This window comes from Pristiophorus japonicus, chromosome X (genome assembly GCF_044704955.1).
Source record: "Pristiophorus japonicus isolate sPriJap1 chromosome X, sPriJap1.hap1, whole genome shotgun sequence".
Classification (NCBI taxonomy): Eukaryota; Metazoa; Chordata; class Chondrichthyes; family Pristiophoridae; genus Pristiophorus; species Pristiophorus japonicus.
The window spans coordinates 24,997,665-25,014,458 of record NC_092010.1 but is presented as its reverse complement, the minus strand read 5'-3'; the positions used below and the strand labels follow the sequence as shown (position 1 = coordinate 25,014,458).

The 16,794-nt window shown below is 44.3% G+C and overlaps 1 protein-coding gene across 1 annotated transcript in view; it reads right to left on the bottom strand.

The window, feature by feature from the left end:
- Window positions 1-14,658: 14,658 nt before the first annotated feature.
- Window positions 14,659-16,794, bottom strand: part of LOC139240877 (uncharacterized) — a 184,511-nt gene continuing 182,375 nt past the window's right edge. Inside the window, exon 22 of the mRNA XM_070869384.1 lies at window positions 14,659-14,944. Within this exon, the coding sequence (XP_070725485.1) occupies window positions 14,933-14,944 (12 nt within the window). The 3' untranslated portion in view covers window positions 14,659-14,932. The remainder of the gene's footprint in view (window positions 14,945-16,794) is intronic.

Genomic DNA, 16,794 nt, shown 5'->3' with positions numbered 1-16,794 from the left:
TCTTAACTGCCCTCTGTGGTTCAAGAAGGCAGCTCAGCACCAGCTCAAGGGCAATTAGGGATGGGCAATAAATGCCGGCCTTGCCAGCGACGCCCATATCCCAGGAATGAATTTTAAAAAATGTAACTGACAACTGGAGATGGGTTGTGAGCTGCAAGGAGACACTGCCATTGACCGCACTCTGCTGCTTGCCTCACCTCCAGGCCAAGCTCAACTGCTGCTGGAGGAAGCCATGAAATTGCCATTGACACGACAACCAGCTAAGGTTACAGTCTCCTGCGGTTACAAGACAGAAATCAACAAAGTGGAGGAGTTTGGAAAATAGAGCAGTTGCCATACAGGAAAAAACAAGAGTGAGTTGCAGGTTCTAAACCGAGCTTTTGAACAGGTGGCAATTGTGGATTTGACATAAAATGTGCATCATTTGAAAGCTGGAAAGTATATTTACTATTCAAAGCATTGGCCTATTTTATGTTCACATTGTCTGTCAAATTAGCCCACTAGGAAATGCGGTGAAGATAATCTGTGAAGGCAGATCCCCTTCGGCATGTGTGAGATACTCATTTTTTATTACTTTTTTGCCATTTGTGTCCCTGACCAGAGGATGGGCTGGTGACTTATGATGAGATCTAATTCTGTCTCTGAACGGGTTGCAACAAAGTTAACACATGGCTAACACATGCCACCAGACATGCTGGCCTGGAATTTCCTCCTTGGGCACAATCGGGAAGTTGCGCCCAACATTGCGCCCGTCTGCCTGAGGAGAAATTGTGCGCAAATGTCCGCGCATTCACGACTGGAACAGGGCCAGTGGGGTAGTATTGTGAATGTTTAAAAATGTATAGAGACATTGAAGTTGAGAACGTGGGAATTGTATAGGGACAGTATAAGCTAACAAACAATTCATGGAGGAATAGCCATGACATCTCAGACTCGAGACTGTGAAATGTTACAACACTAACACATATTGAAACAAAACCCACAGCTTGCAAAAAAACCTCAAGGTCTTATTAAATCATGTTATTAACCTGAAACATTGACAGAAGGTCTTTGTTTAAAATCGGACCATGCTTGGGTCGGCTTATGAGTGGACAAAGGGAAGGAGGGATCAAAAGAGATGGGCTGAGCTGGGATGTCACTCTAGCCCTATCTTGTTATCTTTTGCCAAAAATGTATAACCATCGTGCCTTGACAATGTAACGTCACTTATCCGTAGGGAGTGTGTACGCTCTATCGAGAGAGTATATCTTCTGTCTGATAAGTCTTGCCGGCCGGTAAAATAAAGACTGCTTTGCTGAAAGCACAATAGGTATTCGACTCAGTAATTTTACTGAACCAGATTGAGAGAAAAGAATCTACATTTACATTTGGTGTCAGAAGTGGGATCTCAACGGACGACTGCCGAAAACTTGTGAATTAAGAGCCAGACTAGCCTTGGACGAGACGAGGGGAAAGTGGCCACTGGAGTGAGTATGATTTCAATACTGCTCCAGTTTCCCCCGGTTTCAAAAGTCTGAGGAAAGTTTAGCCACTCGCTGGTTCTCAGGTAGTGTCTGAACGAGATCCAGGACAATCTGGTGAATACCTTTCAAACTTAGAATAGGGATAGAGATAGGGAAATTGCGCGATGACGCAAACCAAGCGGCGACTTGGAAAGATAGATTATAGTTAGAGCTAGATAGGGATAGATGATCAATCATGGATCCAAAAATTAATAGGAAAGAAAAGAGACTCTTGTGAACGTCTGTTTAAATGAGAAATGTTTCTGTGATTTTTACTGTAAAAAAAAAAGCCGGGGAGTTGTGGTTTGTTTTATCTCCACCTACTTTTTCAAACAGAATGAACGTTTTTTTTAACCCTTCGTAGTGTTGTCCTGTATGTGGGAAGTTTAAGAGTGTGAACCTTATTGAATTACATATATTCGGATGATAAGTTACGGAGCCAGGAAATGCACAAAGGATAGGTTTGTTGAGTAAAAAAAAAGAAAAATTTACATGGTCCCGGTGGTTAAAAAAAAAAGGATTTAACATGCTCACTTACTTGTCGAAAGAAAACATTCAGAGAAGGCACAGCAAAACAACTGAGATGGATTCAAAAAGATTCAAAAAAAAATATTATATTAAATAACACGACCTTGAGGCTGGAACAATTGAGATAACGAAAAGCAGTCCACAGCCTACGTGCCAGACTTCTCTCTAGTTATGGAAAAGAAAAAAAAAGTAACGTACTAAATAGGTGCTAAAAAAAATGTTCTGAGATTTTAAATTATGAGAAAAATTCCACTGCAGTCTAAAAGAAAAAAAATCACTCCTGTCCAGTTGGCAGAAAAACTCCATTAAATTAGGGCTTTCATTGACTGATTGGATTTAAACTGCGCAGTGACGCGAAAGGATAGGGAAATTTGGAGACTAAAAGAAATTAAATTTAGAAAATTAGGCTCACAGGGAATTAAATAAGGCTTATGGTGAATTAAATAGAAGATAGGTGTTCAAGTCAGGTGTGACGTCGACCTCGTATATCACTTGGCCCGTCTAGGCACTGATTGAATTTAAATCACGCAGCAACTCGAAAGGTAGGGCCGACGAAGACGCGCAGCGGCGCGAACGTGCAGTGACGCGAGACGTGCGGCGGTGCGAGCGTGCGGCCGAGTAAAGGAGGGCTGACGCAGACACGCAGTAGCGTGGAACGCATAGCGACGCGAGACGTGCAGCGGCGCGAGTGTGCGGCCAAGTGAAGGAGGGCTGACGCAGACGCACGGCAGCGTGAACGCGTAGTGACGTGGGACGAGCGGCGGCACGAGTGCACGGCCGAGTGAACGTGGGCCGACGCGAACGCGCAGCGACGCGGACCGCGAAGTAATATCAAAGTCAGTGCTGATTTTAGTAAGTCTGTTTATTGTAAGTCCGTTTCTTTCAATGTTTCAAATCACGCGGCGACGCGAGCCGCGGGTCGACGCGGCTTTGTGTTAGTTTAGTAAAGTCCGTTTATTTCAAGTGTTTCGAATCGCGCGGCGACGCGGCTTTGTGTTAGTTTTAGTAAAGTCTGCTTGTTTTAAGTTTGTTCAAATCGCACGACGACGTGAACGCGTAACGACACGGTAATACGAGGGACAGCGTGAAAATGGGTAATCAGTTGGATAAAACAACGGATGCGGATAGTCCGCTACAAAAGTTATGTGAGGAATTCCCTGAAAGAGCTGAAGACTTTAGAAAATTATCAGGAGCCCTGAACAAATTATTAGGAGATGACCAGTGGCCTCTAGGTGGCACTAGAAGCGTAGAGGTAGCAAAAAAGCACAGGGATTGTCAAAAATTAAAAGATGCATCACTTCTGTCAAGTTGGCAAATAAATGCTATTAAATTGGGACTCTCATTGACAGAGGGAACACATGTTAAAACTGTAGACGTCTTAAAAAAAAAGAATGTGCGCACGAGAAACTTACTAAGAGATCCTCTGGGACCTCTGAGAAAGGTATTGACCAACTACGTAGTAAAATGGCTGGCTTTGTGTTAACCGAGGCTGATGATGAAATTGATGAGTAGTCACTGACTCAGCGCCCAACGGCGCCTCCCGCACCCCCTGGCCTCTTGCTCCAGTCCTCTTCCCAACACCCTCCACCTTACACTCCGGCGAAAGGAGTTAAAAATAACCCCATACCACCAAAGCAACAAACCCAAACTGACTCCTCATCCTCTGATAGCGATTCGGATCCCCAGTTCACAAGCAATATAGCCGAAAGGACCAGATCTCACACTTGAAAGGGCAGAACTATATCTCGATATCACAGACAGTCCCATAAATCTTCTAGTCAATCTACCAGTCCAAGTTGTGAAAGACATAGCAAACACCCCCGCCGATCGAGACGCAGAACTATCAAGCAGTCAGACAGCTCCGAAACATCCTCCGACCTAGGAATGATTTCCAAGATCCCAAAATCCTGACACCAATTCCCTGTCAGACCAATGCCAAATCCTGATGCACAACAAGCTGCAGACCACCCCACTATAGATGTCTATGTGATCTTCGAACAACTATTTGATTGCTCACGCTATCCGGACAAATGGAAAGGGCAGTTAGATATTATTGGCAGGAAAAGAAAGGGGAGGGGGGAGGTGCGCCCCCAACCCAGGTCAAGACTGAATACGTGACTAGAAAGGAAGAGCCATCTCGGGAGGAAGGATCAATAGAACCGCAGTGTTGCATACAGGATTGGATGGATAAGCAAGGATACGGTTATACTAAACAACCAAACGGCCCGAGCCCTGCTAATAAACCTCCCTATTGTCCCCGGCATGGTATGGGAAGAGGCCGGGATTGGGTAAGAGGAATTGACTGTTTTAATTGTGGGCAGGAAGGACATTGGAATTAAAATTGCCCCTACCGTCAGCATGGAAAAGGAAGAGGAGGAAGAGGAGGGGGGCAAGGGGGAGAGGAGGATCTTACACTAACTTCTCCCAGAACAACCCCTTTGGTCAATTGTCCCCCGATTGACTACGCAGCTTGATTGTGCAGGGATCCTCCCCGGACGACGAACCAATGATATTGTTAAAAATTCTGAATGAGTGGCAACCCTTTTTGATAGATACGAGAGCCTTCATGTCTTCTGTACAATCAAAGCTTAAACTCCCTGCCTCTACTGAAACACAGGAACTTTCAGGATTCCTGGGACAAATCTCGACATTCCCAGTGTCAGAACCGGTTAAAATGGGTTACCAGGAAGAATCGGTGGAACAACGAGTTGTTATCACAACCAATCTGGACTGTAACTTGATGGCTAGAGACCTCCTCTGCAAATTCCAGTTGCATTTGGAGTGTGGAGATGATGGGATTATTGTAAAACAGGGAACCCTTAAACGGAAGCGATCCAGAGAGCACCCAGACCCCGTAACACGACGGAGCTGCGTTCGTTCCTAGGGCTCCTGAACTATTTTGGTAACTTTCTTCCCAAATTGAGCACGCTGTTAGACATGCTTATACCACTAGAACCCCTCAGTGGTGGTCTCTGGACCTGCCGCAGGCACCCTATCACGTGACCCTAGCATACGATCCCAGTGGAAAGAATCAGGACCTGCAGAACTTTTATCAGGATCACGAAGGGGAAGTGAAGGAAATTCTATTAAGGGCTAGAGTGACTGGACCGGAAGGGAAGGCAGATTTTGTGGAAATGGACAGCCCCCAACGGTGGCACCACATATTACTCGTGAAGTATTACCACCCGACCACGCTAAAGATTTGGGAGTTATGGTGCGCCAGGCTATAGACGAGGCTGACCCTACCAGCCGGGATGTGCAAATTCCACGGGGACCCCGAGAAGGTCTTAACGACTCTGCAGCATCATACTGGCTCTGACATACCTGACTATGTGGATCCTCATGTGTGGGCAGAGGACCTCTCCCAAGTGGGTTATCACAGGCAATACCGAGTATCCACCGAGCTTTGGAGGCTAGCCGAGTCGAACCAATTTGCCAGTTTCCAGTCCCTAGCACGGCTAAACAAATGCGACAGTGTTTGGGGATGATCAATTACTGCAGATCCTGGATCCCAAATGTTGCCCTGATGACTAAGCACCTCACCCCGTATACAAATAGAAACCGTAGACGTCCAAGCCTTTAAGGAACTAAAGACAGCCCTGCTGCAAGCTCCGGCTTTGGGCTGGCCCCTCTATGACCGGCCCTTTCAACTGTATTGTACAATTCTGAAAGACTGTGCTACCATTGTCTTAACACCTCTCACTCCGTAGCTGCCCTCCTGGGCCAACTGCAGACTCAACACCTTACCATGGCCAGGCAAAGCAGATATGAGATCTACTTACTAAACAATCCTAAGCTGACCTTTCGGCACTGTACTGCAATTAATCCAGCCTGTTTTCTTACTGAGCCGCCCCAAGATGAGGAAGAACCCAGTCATGATTGTTTATCTTTAATTTAAGAGGCCACATCAGTCAGGGAAGATTTTGTTGATGTACCAATTGAAGATCCAGACTGTATTATGTATGTTGACGGAATTAATCCAGAAGGTACACGAATCTCAGGATACGCCATAGTAAACCAGGAGAATCAGGTCTTGGAATCTGCCGCTTTTGAAACTGCCTATTCTGCTCAACAAGCTGAACTATTCGCCCTCACCCGAGCCTGTATCTTGGCCAAAGATCTCAAAGTCAATATCTATACCGACTCTAGGTATGCCTTTGGGGTGGCCCATGATTTCGGACAATTATGGAAAAATAGGGGATTCCTAACCTCACAGGGGAATGAGATATCTCATAAACAGCTAGTATCTGATTTGTTGCAAGCCCTCATGTTCCCCAAACGCATTGCCATTGTCAAATGTACCGCCCACACTACCGGAAATTCTCTGGTTGATATAGGGAATCGTTGTGCTGACCAAGAGGCCAAACAGGCCTCTCGTGACCAACAGATGGTAGTGCCCAAAATTATGAGTCAGACTAAAAATCCTGCGAAGGATAAGTTAGCCTCGGAAAAACCAATGCCAACCATCCAAGATGTTATAAAAGCACAGGAGGACGCTCCTGAAAAAGATAAACTGTTGTGGAAATATTATGCATGTACTTATGACAATGTTTCTAAACTCTGGACCACTCCCGCGGAACAGACTTGCATGTCTGACGAGTTGGCTCTATGGGTTATTGAATGTATGCATTTTGCTACTCATTGTGGAGCAAGGACCACGAGTGACATACTTTTGGCTACTTGGTGGCACCCTAGACTCCAGGCGCTCACCCAGAACATCAGTAGTCGTTGCCTGGTTTGCCAGCAACATAATCCAGGGAAGGGAGTCCCCTGTGATTGGGGTAAAACGCCCCTACCCGAAGGTCCCTTTGAGACATTTCAGTTGGACTACATTGAGTTGCAAAAAGTTCAGTGTTACAAATATGTGTTAGTAATAGAAGATGTGTTTAGCAGATGGATTGAAGCCTACCCTACCCTGGACAATAACTGTTGTTAAGGTGTTAATGAGGGAAATTGTTCCTAGATATGGTATCTCAGCTCGACTGATGACCACCTATGTTCTTTCTCTGACTCAGGCTCTGCGACTAGTTCACAACCAGGTTCAAGATGCTCACCTCGACCTCCCAGTTTTACCCGAATTGTCCCTCGTGGCACCAGGGAAGTATGGATTCGGAAGGGATTAGAGCCACAATGGGAGGGGCCTTTTCAGGTGTTACTCACTACCCCCACTGCAGCCAAGGTTGAGGGGAAAAGTGCCTGGGTTCACCTGCACCACTGCAAGCTCACCACCCTCTAACGAACCTATTTTACTGGTTATTCCAACTCCTGTTTCTGTTCCAGACTTCCTCTTCTCCATAGCTGAACAAGGCCGTTGGCATCCTAATTGGAACGTGGACCAGTTTGAACTTTTACCCGTAGTGATAGACAGCCAGCTACACTGACGGTGACCTAAGCGAGACGGGAAAACTGAACTCTTTTAATCAGCAAAAAATGGACTATTTATCTGAACCCTGAGCCATAAGATGAAACTGTCTGTATGCCACAGTCTGTATAATAGTGTTGATATATGACAGTTTCGGCGCATGGGAGGGGAGACAGAGACGAGAGCTACATGTCTTATGTTTATGCGCAAAATGGGAACTTTTCTAGATGTTGGGTGTGTTCACATTCCCTATACATTTTACTCCTAGAATGATCCTAAATGTTATCATGGAATGATAAAAGGGGGGAATGTGAATGTTTAAAAATGTATAGAGACATTGAAGTTGAGAACGTGGGAATTGTATAGGGACAGTATAAGCTAACAAACAATTCATGGAGGAATAGCCATGACATCTCAGACTCGAGACTGTGAAATGTTACAACACTAACACATATTGAAACAAAACCCACAGCTTGCAAAAAAACCTCAAGGTCTTATTAAATCATGTTATTAACCTGAAACATTGACAGAAGGTCTTTGTTTAAAATCGGACCATGCTTGGGTCGGCTTATGAGTGGACAAAGGGAAGGAGGGATCAAAAGAGATGGGCTGAGCTGGGATGTCACTCTAGCCCTATCTTGTTATCTTTTGCCAAAAATGTATAACCATCGTGCCTTGACAATGTAACGTCACTTATCCGTAGGGAGTGTGTACGCTCTATCGAGAGAGTATATCTTCTGTCTGATAAGTCTTGCCGGCCGGTAAAATAAAGACTGCTTTGCTGAAAGCACAATAGGTATTCGACTCAGTAATTTTACTGAACCAGATTGAGGAAAAGAATCTACATTTACATTATGAAAGGCGAGGGAAAAAAGTTCCTCCATCAGAGGCTGGAGATCACAAGGTAAGCAGCACTTTCTGTCCTGCAAACTTTTACAGTAATTCATTTAAATCGCTCTGTAGAGTCTGAAATATTTTTTTTTTTTTTTTATATAAATGTTTCCGTCCCTGCAGAGGAATAGCGAGAAAATGAGCCATCCTTGAAAGTTTTTATTTCAAAAAGACGTCGGATTTCTGCAGCAGGGCAGGACAGGGCTGTCTTGTTGCTGGGAGCAGGGCGGGAGCAGGACTGGAGGGAGTTGCACAGGAAGTTTTGGGAGAGGTGGAGAGAGATTTTGAAAGACTTTAGGAAAAAAAAAAAGAGATTAGGGACGGGACGGTAATTGGAGAGCAAGGATGGAGCAAATGGAAGATTGTTGAGGAGAGGGGGGGAGGGGGGGGGGGTTGATGGTGGCTGTTTTGGAAGGGAACTGGTCAGTGCCTGAACAAAGAGCCATTTGTAATGTCAGTATGCATACAAGGTAAGAGGGTCCCAGAGTTCAGTGGGGAGCAGGACATGGTTCTCTTGATAAAGGTGAGCTTTGAGGGCAGGGAAACTGCAGAGCGACGGGGCATCAGATAGTGCGGGGGGCAGGGCAGCAGCAGTGGGGGAGGAGAAGGGTGAGACATCACCAGAGAGCTGCTCGGTGGTGCCAATCCTCAGAGATCAGGAAATTCGTGAGCTCTTCCCACTTGGCACTAGAGATGAGGGTGGAAGAGACGGGGGACTAGCACCTAATTAAGTTACTATTGCACGTTGAGGTTACGCTTGCAAACTTGAATTTGGCCCATTCAAGCAAGTATGATGTCCTTTAAAAGAGCATTTACATGAGGAATTTCTGGTGGAATGAAGAGAGACTTGTACCTCTAGACTCAGGCTGGAGGGAGATGCAGAATTGTTAGTTAAAATAAAGTCCAGCATAATCATCATAAGCAGAAAAACGTTGTTTGGAGGGGGGTTATCTGATGGTCACACCGCAGTTTTCCACCTCAGATGTATCAACGTCCAAACACATAGGTTTGAGCACTTTTTCTGTGATTGCCTCCCCATAATGTGGGCATAAAGACACAGTGGTGTATTGTACTGCACTGTTCATTGATTTAGTCAAAATAAGTTGCTTGAGCCGGATATTAACACAATTAGACAATGACTGGGACTCATCCCCCGCCGTAAAGATACAGTATGCTCTGTACCGGTCCTCAATTTTTGCCACTTTCCCCCCACAAATGTCTGAGGTTTTCACCACATCACATCACTTGCCTTAATATACTGTACCGCTGGCCATTCACCCAAGAAATGAAATGAGTCACTCAATTCCTGCATATAATATGGGGACAGGCAGCCGACATGCTCCAGGAGGAAATGCCTGTTGAGATCATGGCAACCTCAGGGATGAAAATAAATGAAATACTAGGTTGGCAAATATTAGACACCAAGTCCTCCCATAAGACAAGACAGAATGTTTTATTTGTTCGTTTTGTTTCACAAAAGTATAACAGCAATACAATCTATCAGGTCGTGTACACCACCTGTAAACTGCCACATTAATAACTCCAAAAGATTTGCATTTCTATAGCGCTTTTCATGACCACCGGACGTCCCAAAGTGCTTTACAGCCAATGAAGTACTTTTGGAGTATAGTCACTGTTGTAATGTGGGAAACGCGGCAGCTAATTTGCGCACAGCAAGCTCCCACACAAAGCAATGTGATAATGACCAGATAATCTGTTTTAGTGATGTTGATTGAGGAATAAATATAACCAGGACACCGGGGAGAACTCCCCTGCTCTTCTTCAAAATAGCGCCGTGGGATCTTTTATGTCCACCTGAGAGCAGACGGGGCCTCGGTTTAACGTCTCACCTGACAGACGGCACCTCCGACTGCGCTGGAGTGTCAGCCTAGATTTATGTGCTCAAGTCGCTGGAGTGGGACTGGAACCCACAACCTTCTGACTCAGAGGCAAGTGTGCTACCCACTGAACCATAGCTGACACTCCAATGCATGCTATTTATATTTTCCTCCCATTTTATATCATTAGAAGCCCCTGTTGCCATTCTGCATACACTGTAGGACTTGAAGCTTAATTTAGATCAATTCATAGTTTTACCAAATTAGATCAATTTAGACTTTGAATCACCAGCGCCCATTTCAATTAAGTACACTGCATACACCTAAACTGATTGAATTGGCTAAATCTTGGTACAATCAGCCCTACGGCAGTGTGTGGAGCACCTCCAAAGGTACGCACAGTTAACTGTAATAAGCACATTTCTGATCCAGGTATAATTTTGAACCAAACATAGAATGCCAATGGGACAAACAACTTTGTATTCACACCTGTTTCATAGAATATGTCAAACTAGCTGCCACCGTTGAGAGTTCCAATGGACCAAACCTTCCCCAAATTACACCCAATGTGCAAACATTCCAATGGACCCAAACTCATCCAACTCATGCCTCTCATATGGAACTGCAAGGATCCAAACTACATTTGATTGCCTTCTTCTGTATAGAATTCCATTGGATCAAATCACATTTCATTGACCCCTGGTGTATACCGTAGCCATGCACCAAACCACTTTCCATTTACTGCCATTGCACAAAATTGGGTCATCTGGGCAGCCCTCTTGCCTGTTTCAGTGGATGTTAAAGATCCCATGACTCTATTCAAGGAGGAGCACTCAGTTCCCCCAGCCAACACTCTTCCCTGAACCAGCGCCATCAAAAGCAGTTAGCTGGTCAATCACCTCTTTGCTAAGGTAGTCATTCATCCCATTGCTGTTTGTTAGACATTGCTGGCAAGAATGGCTGCTGTTTGCCTACAGAACAGTCACTGCACCACAAAAAGTGTTCTGATGTAAAAGGGGCCATATTATTATGTAATTATTAATCGCACGGAGTCAATTTATATAGAATTCCTGATTCAAGCCCATCAGTTAAATACAAAAAAACCTGCCTCCCAATTATCTAGCCTTTACCGTTCAGTACAGTACAAACATAATCAATCGACTGCCAACATTCACCGAGACAGGAACATAGGTCACCTTTTTTGTACTTTTCAACACTTGCTTTTCCCTTCAGGCTGAATGAAAAATGTAGTATGACCAGGATCTGCCCATTTTTAGACTGGTTGGTAGATGACCAGATTCAACAATAACATTCCTTGGCTGTCCAGTTGTGCACTTGGCAACATTCAACTGCATTTTACATGTATATGTGTATTAGGCTTCATCTGCAATCTGCAGTCTTGGCATTTACTTCGCATAGTCAATAGTCATTATCTCATAATTTCCCTTGTAATGGATTTTATTGCTTACATACATTATATTAGCTATGTACATTTTCGTGTTGTGTTGCTTAACACGAGGATGACAGCATTGGAGAATGAAAACTTCCTTTCCCATCGAAGAGTACCAACAAGTACTCAGAAATATAAATCAGTGAGAATTGCCGGCTCCCATTATCTTTCGAACATATCCATTACATTTAGTGCTGTATAAATCATTCAGAATGTGCCTGTTTCAGGAAATCGATGCACCTACTAATTATCAGAACATAAAGCCCAAAGCGGGAAGGGGTCACGCTTTCTCAGACCATGTAGAATCTACTCTATCAGGGCTTCAACCCCACTTATTAATCAGAACGGAAAATTCTTCTTTCCCCTAAATCATAAAGTTAGTTGAGCAAACTCCCCGTTATCTGCCTACCCTCGCATCTCCATTATTCAAACCGAGCCACCTGCTTTGCATAGATGACTTTTTTATGGTCCCAACAGCAGAGGAACCACAGTGCATTTGATTATGTTTGGCCATTATCGCTATAACCTTTGGTCCTGTTGCTGAGCAGACATCCAGACAGGTTTTTTATGGATGAATTTAAAAACATTAACTGCTCTCAATGGGAGTTTATCTCACGTATCCACTATGTGTGTTTTCCCATGTACCGGGGAGCTCCTGCTTGTTTCAGCACAAGTAAGAACTATCAATAGATCGACCACTGGAAATAACAAACTGTTACTCTTGTCAACTTGAAAACATCTTTAGTAAAGTACTGCAGCAATCCAAGCCAGTTTGGAGATACTCTCACAGGCCTGAGCGTAATTCTAAGGCCGAGTCAACACTGACTTCCAACATTCAAATCACCTCATTGAGAAAATGATTGGAATGATACACAAAGCTGCTTCACTCTGCATCGAGAATACATTCATTCAACTTCCTCCCACAAGTTAGAATTGCTGAACAATCACCACGCAATTCTGAAGTGCAGGTCAAGAAAGCAGAAGTTATTTTAAACGCTGAGGTGTTTGCTCTATTTTCCTTAAAAAAATAAGTTCGAATTTTCAGAACTTGAGATAATCTGGAATGGAGTCAGTACTGAAGAGCAGTGGACATCAGTTGGTTATAAACAAAATATGACAATTATTTCTGACCAGTTCAAATGGTGACTGGCCTTCCAATTCTTCATGCCTCCGAAGGGACAAAACTCCTTGCCTCCTCCAAGTGTCTCTCCCAATGTCTGATTACAATGTGCAGAATCACAAAGCTACATCTTACCAAGCCACAGTAGGGACTTCTACATTCTTCGGGCCAACTGAAATTTTTAAGCAGCAATATCCACACCTGGTGTTAGCTGCTAACGGCTATAGTTTGTGAATGGTGGTGGCGGGGGGGGGGGGAAAGAGGAGCTCACCGTCTGTGGTCCAGGAAAGGATGCAAGGAATCAAGCTGACCCACGAAAACACTTTGTGTCGCTCCAGATCAATTAGGAGCAACAACAGTGCATTCAAAAAATATGCAAGTGGAACTTCAGTAAGGGTCTCCTGATCAATGGAAACCCTCAAGAAACAGCGTAAATGGTCATTTCTCCAGGGGTTCTGCCGAACTTTCACCAAAATTACAGCGGGAGGTCAGGAGAACCCCGTGGAAATTCTACCCCACAATACACACCGGTAAAATGGACAACTTGTTCGTATCTGGTAAAGGGTGGCTTTTCTATGTCTTGGTTGACTCGTGTATTCAATCTGGTGAAAGCCACCATCAGAGATAAGCCAGTACCTGAGAGCAGGGTAAACGGTGTTGGAAGAGCTGCTCTGCATCACTCTAGAATCTCAGACAAGTCCAATAATTATCAACAGCATGTCAAATACATCTCAAAGATACGTAGTGTTACAACTCTTGTACAAATGACATACGCAATGAACATATCTGTGTACCAATGCCAGTTCTTGCAGGGTGTGCACTGTCTTCATCTGACATCCAAACAATGACACCTTCCAGCAGGGGCCAATGAGTAGCGATCAGGCGAAGGAACCATGGCTGATATTTCTTCTGTCTAGCCCATGGGCACTAAAGCACCAGAGCATGCAGAAAACAAGCGCAGGCAGCGGAAGGAGTGTGCAGCAAACCAGACTCCCCACCCACCCTTTCCTCCAACCACTGTCTGTCCCACCTGCGACAGAGACTGTAATTCCCGTATTGGACTGTTCAGTCACCCGAGTACTCACTTTTGGAGTGGAAGCAAGTCTTCCTCGATTTCGAAGGGACTGCCGATGAGATGAGAAAGCAAATTGTAGTGCCCTCCCCACCAGGGACCAAACCTAGGATCTGCCTGCCCAAGATAGCTCAGTACCCTGTACCACATCAGCAGTTCATTTACCCACAGCCATCCGGGTAGGCTAAACGGGTCTTGGTACTGCATTATAGGTGGTGTATAATGATACGGTTTGTTGCAATGGAAGGTTTTTAATGACCACATTTATTACAATGATATGTGACGATATTCACAGAAAGCCATTTGTTTTCTTTTTAGTATCATGGTTTAGAATTATTTGTGAACCTCGTATTTCCCTCATGTTTTTCCTTTGACTCACCGACTACTGCCTTTTACCAGCACACTGCATCCTGCAGCTAAAATCCAGGGGTGGAGATCAGAGATTTTCACCACATACTCCTCTGTGACTAGTCAATAGAATTGTGTCTCTACAGAGTGCGACTAGTGCTACTAGTACTGCTCGTTCTCTCCTTCCTTTGTACCAAGAGGGAGTGGTTCACTGCAGCGTTATTCAGAATCAGAAGGTTGTGGGTACAAGTCCCACTCCTGAGACTTGAGCACCAAAAAAGTGCAGTACTGAGGGAGTACTGCACGGCCACCTTTTGGATGAGGCGTGAAACTAAGACCCTGTCTGCCCTCTCAGTTGGATGTAAAAGGTTCCTTGGCACTATTTAGAGTGGGGGGGGGGGGGCGGGAGGTCTGGCTAATATTTATCCCTCAACTAACAGATGATCTGATCACATTGCTGTCTGGTGGGAGCTTGCTGTGCACATATTGGCTGCCGCGTTTCCTACATTACAACAGTGACCACACCTCAAAAATACTTAATTGGCTGTAAAGTGCTTTGGGATGTCCTGAGGCCGAAAAAATGCACGTTCTTTCCTTTCTATATTAAAGGAAATTTCCCTTTCCAGCTCTGCCCTTCCCCATTGTGTGACAACAATATGACAATATATATATTGAAAATTCATCCTTTTACAAAGCTTTTGCACAAGTACATAATTTTCCTCATCCTGGGTACAAGCCAACCTCTGGTCCAGTTGGATGTCGAGTTGGATGGAATAACCAACTCTTCACTGTTCGGAGGCATTTGAATGCTTTGCATTCCTTCATGGCAAATTCTGAAAAAAAAACACAGGTGTGAGTCCTAATACCGAGAGAGAGGAGAGAGAGAGAGAGAGAGAGAGAGAGAGAGAGAGAGAGAGAGAACGAGAAAGAACAAAGGGAAGAAAGAAAAGCAAAACTCAAAAAATAAGATAAGTGAAAAATGTCAAGTGAAAGGATGGATAATTTTGGATAAACTTCAAGGAGAATGTTGCTGGTGTTTATAAAAGTCAAAGAAAGGGAAAGCAAGAGGAGAAAAAAAAAGAAATGAAGGAATGAAAGATTGGGTGGATGATGTGATTGACCCTCCCCAATTCAATGTTTCCATTCCATCAATTTGCAGCTTGACTCAGTGGTCCCACTGTGGCCAGAATCCAAAGGTTGTGGGTTCAAGCTTCACACCAGAGAGTTCTGTACATAGTGTAGGCTGACACTTCCGTGCAGTAGTGAGGGAGTGCTGCACTGTCAGAGCTGCTGACTTTCGGCTGAGATGTTAAACTGAGATGTCGGCCTGTTCAGGTGGATGTAAAAGATCTCATGGTACTATTCAACCAACACCACCAAAAAACAAATATAATTGGTAATTTATCTCATTGCTGTCTGGGGGAACCTTGCTGTATGTAGCTGCCACATTTGCCTACAAAACAGCAGACTAAATGGATAACTCTTTCAAAGAGTCGGCCCAGGCACAATGGGTCAAATGGCCTCCTTCTGTGCCGTATCATTCTATGAAACTTTTTACCATATTTATTAAATGACTTGGATGAAGGAATGAATGAAGTTGCATATTCAAGTTTGCAGATGACATTAAGTTAGGAGGGACAGCAAGTAGTGCAGATGGGAACAGGAAGTTACAAAGTGACATAGGCGGATTAAATGAGTGGGTAAAACTATGGCAAAATGGAGTTTAATGTGGCCACGGTGCGAGGTAAATCGGAGTATTTTCTAAATGTTGAGAATCTAGAAACTGTGGAGGAGCAAAGAGATTTGGGAGCCCATGTACACAAATCACTAACAGCTAGTGGACAGGTACAAAAAGTAACCAAAAAAGCTAACGGAACGTTGGCCTTATCTCGAGGTGGCTGGAATACAAAGAAGAGGAAGGGATGCTTCAGTTGTACGAAGCTCTGGTCAGACCCTGTCTGGACACTGTGTTCAGTTCTGGGCACTGCCCCTCGGGAAGGTTATATTGGTCTTGGAGCGCAGCACAGATTCACCAGACTGATTCCAGGGCTTAGAGGGTTCAATTCTGAGGACATCATTTATTATGAATAAAGTTGGCTTGTATTTCTGTGAGTACAGAAGGTTGAGGGGTGATCTGATCGAAGTGTTTAAAACGATAAAAGGATTCAGTAGGGTAGATAAGGAGAAACTATTTCCTCTGGTGGGGGAATCAAGAACGAGGGGACATAATCTTAAAGTTAGAGCCAGGCCGTTTAGGAGGGAAATCAAGCAGCACTTTTTCCACACAAAGGGTCGGAGAAATGGGGAACTTTCTCCCTCAAAAGGCTGTGGATGTTAGGACAATTGAAGCTTTCAAGACTGTGATGAGTAGATTTTTGTTAGATAAGCATATCAAGGCATGTGGAGCAAAGGCAGGTAAATAGAGTTGAGGTATAGATCAGTCATGATCTAATTGAAAGCTCAAGGGGCTGAATGGCTTCCCTCTGTTCCTACTGATACCAGATTTTATTTCCAGGTGACATTTTCAAATTCCCAAATTGCCATGATGGGATTATTATTAATCCAAGGCCTCTGGATTACTAGTTCAGTAACATAACCACGATAGTGCAGTGGTTATGTTACTATCGTACAGAGTCTTTCTTTTCATGCTGAGATAAAGTCCCATGGGTGCTGGTTATCTCCA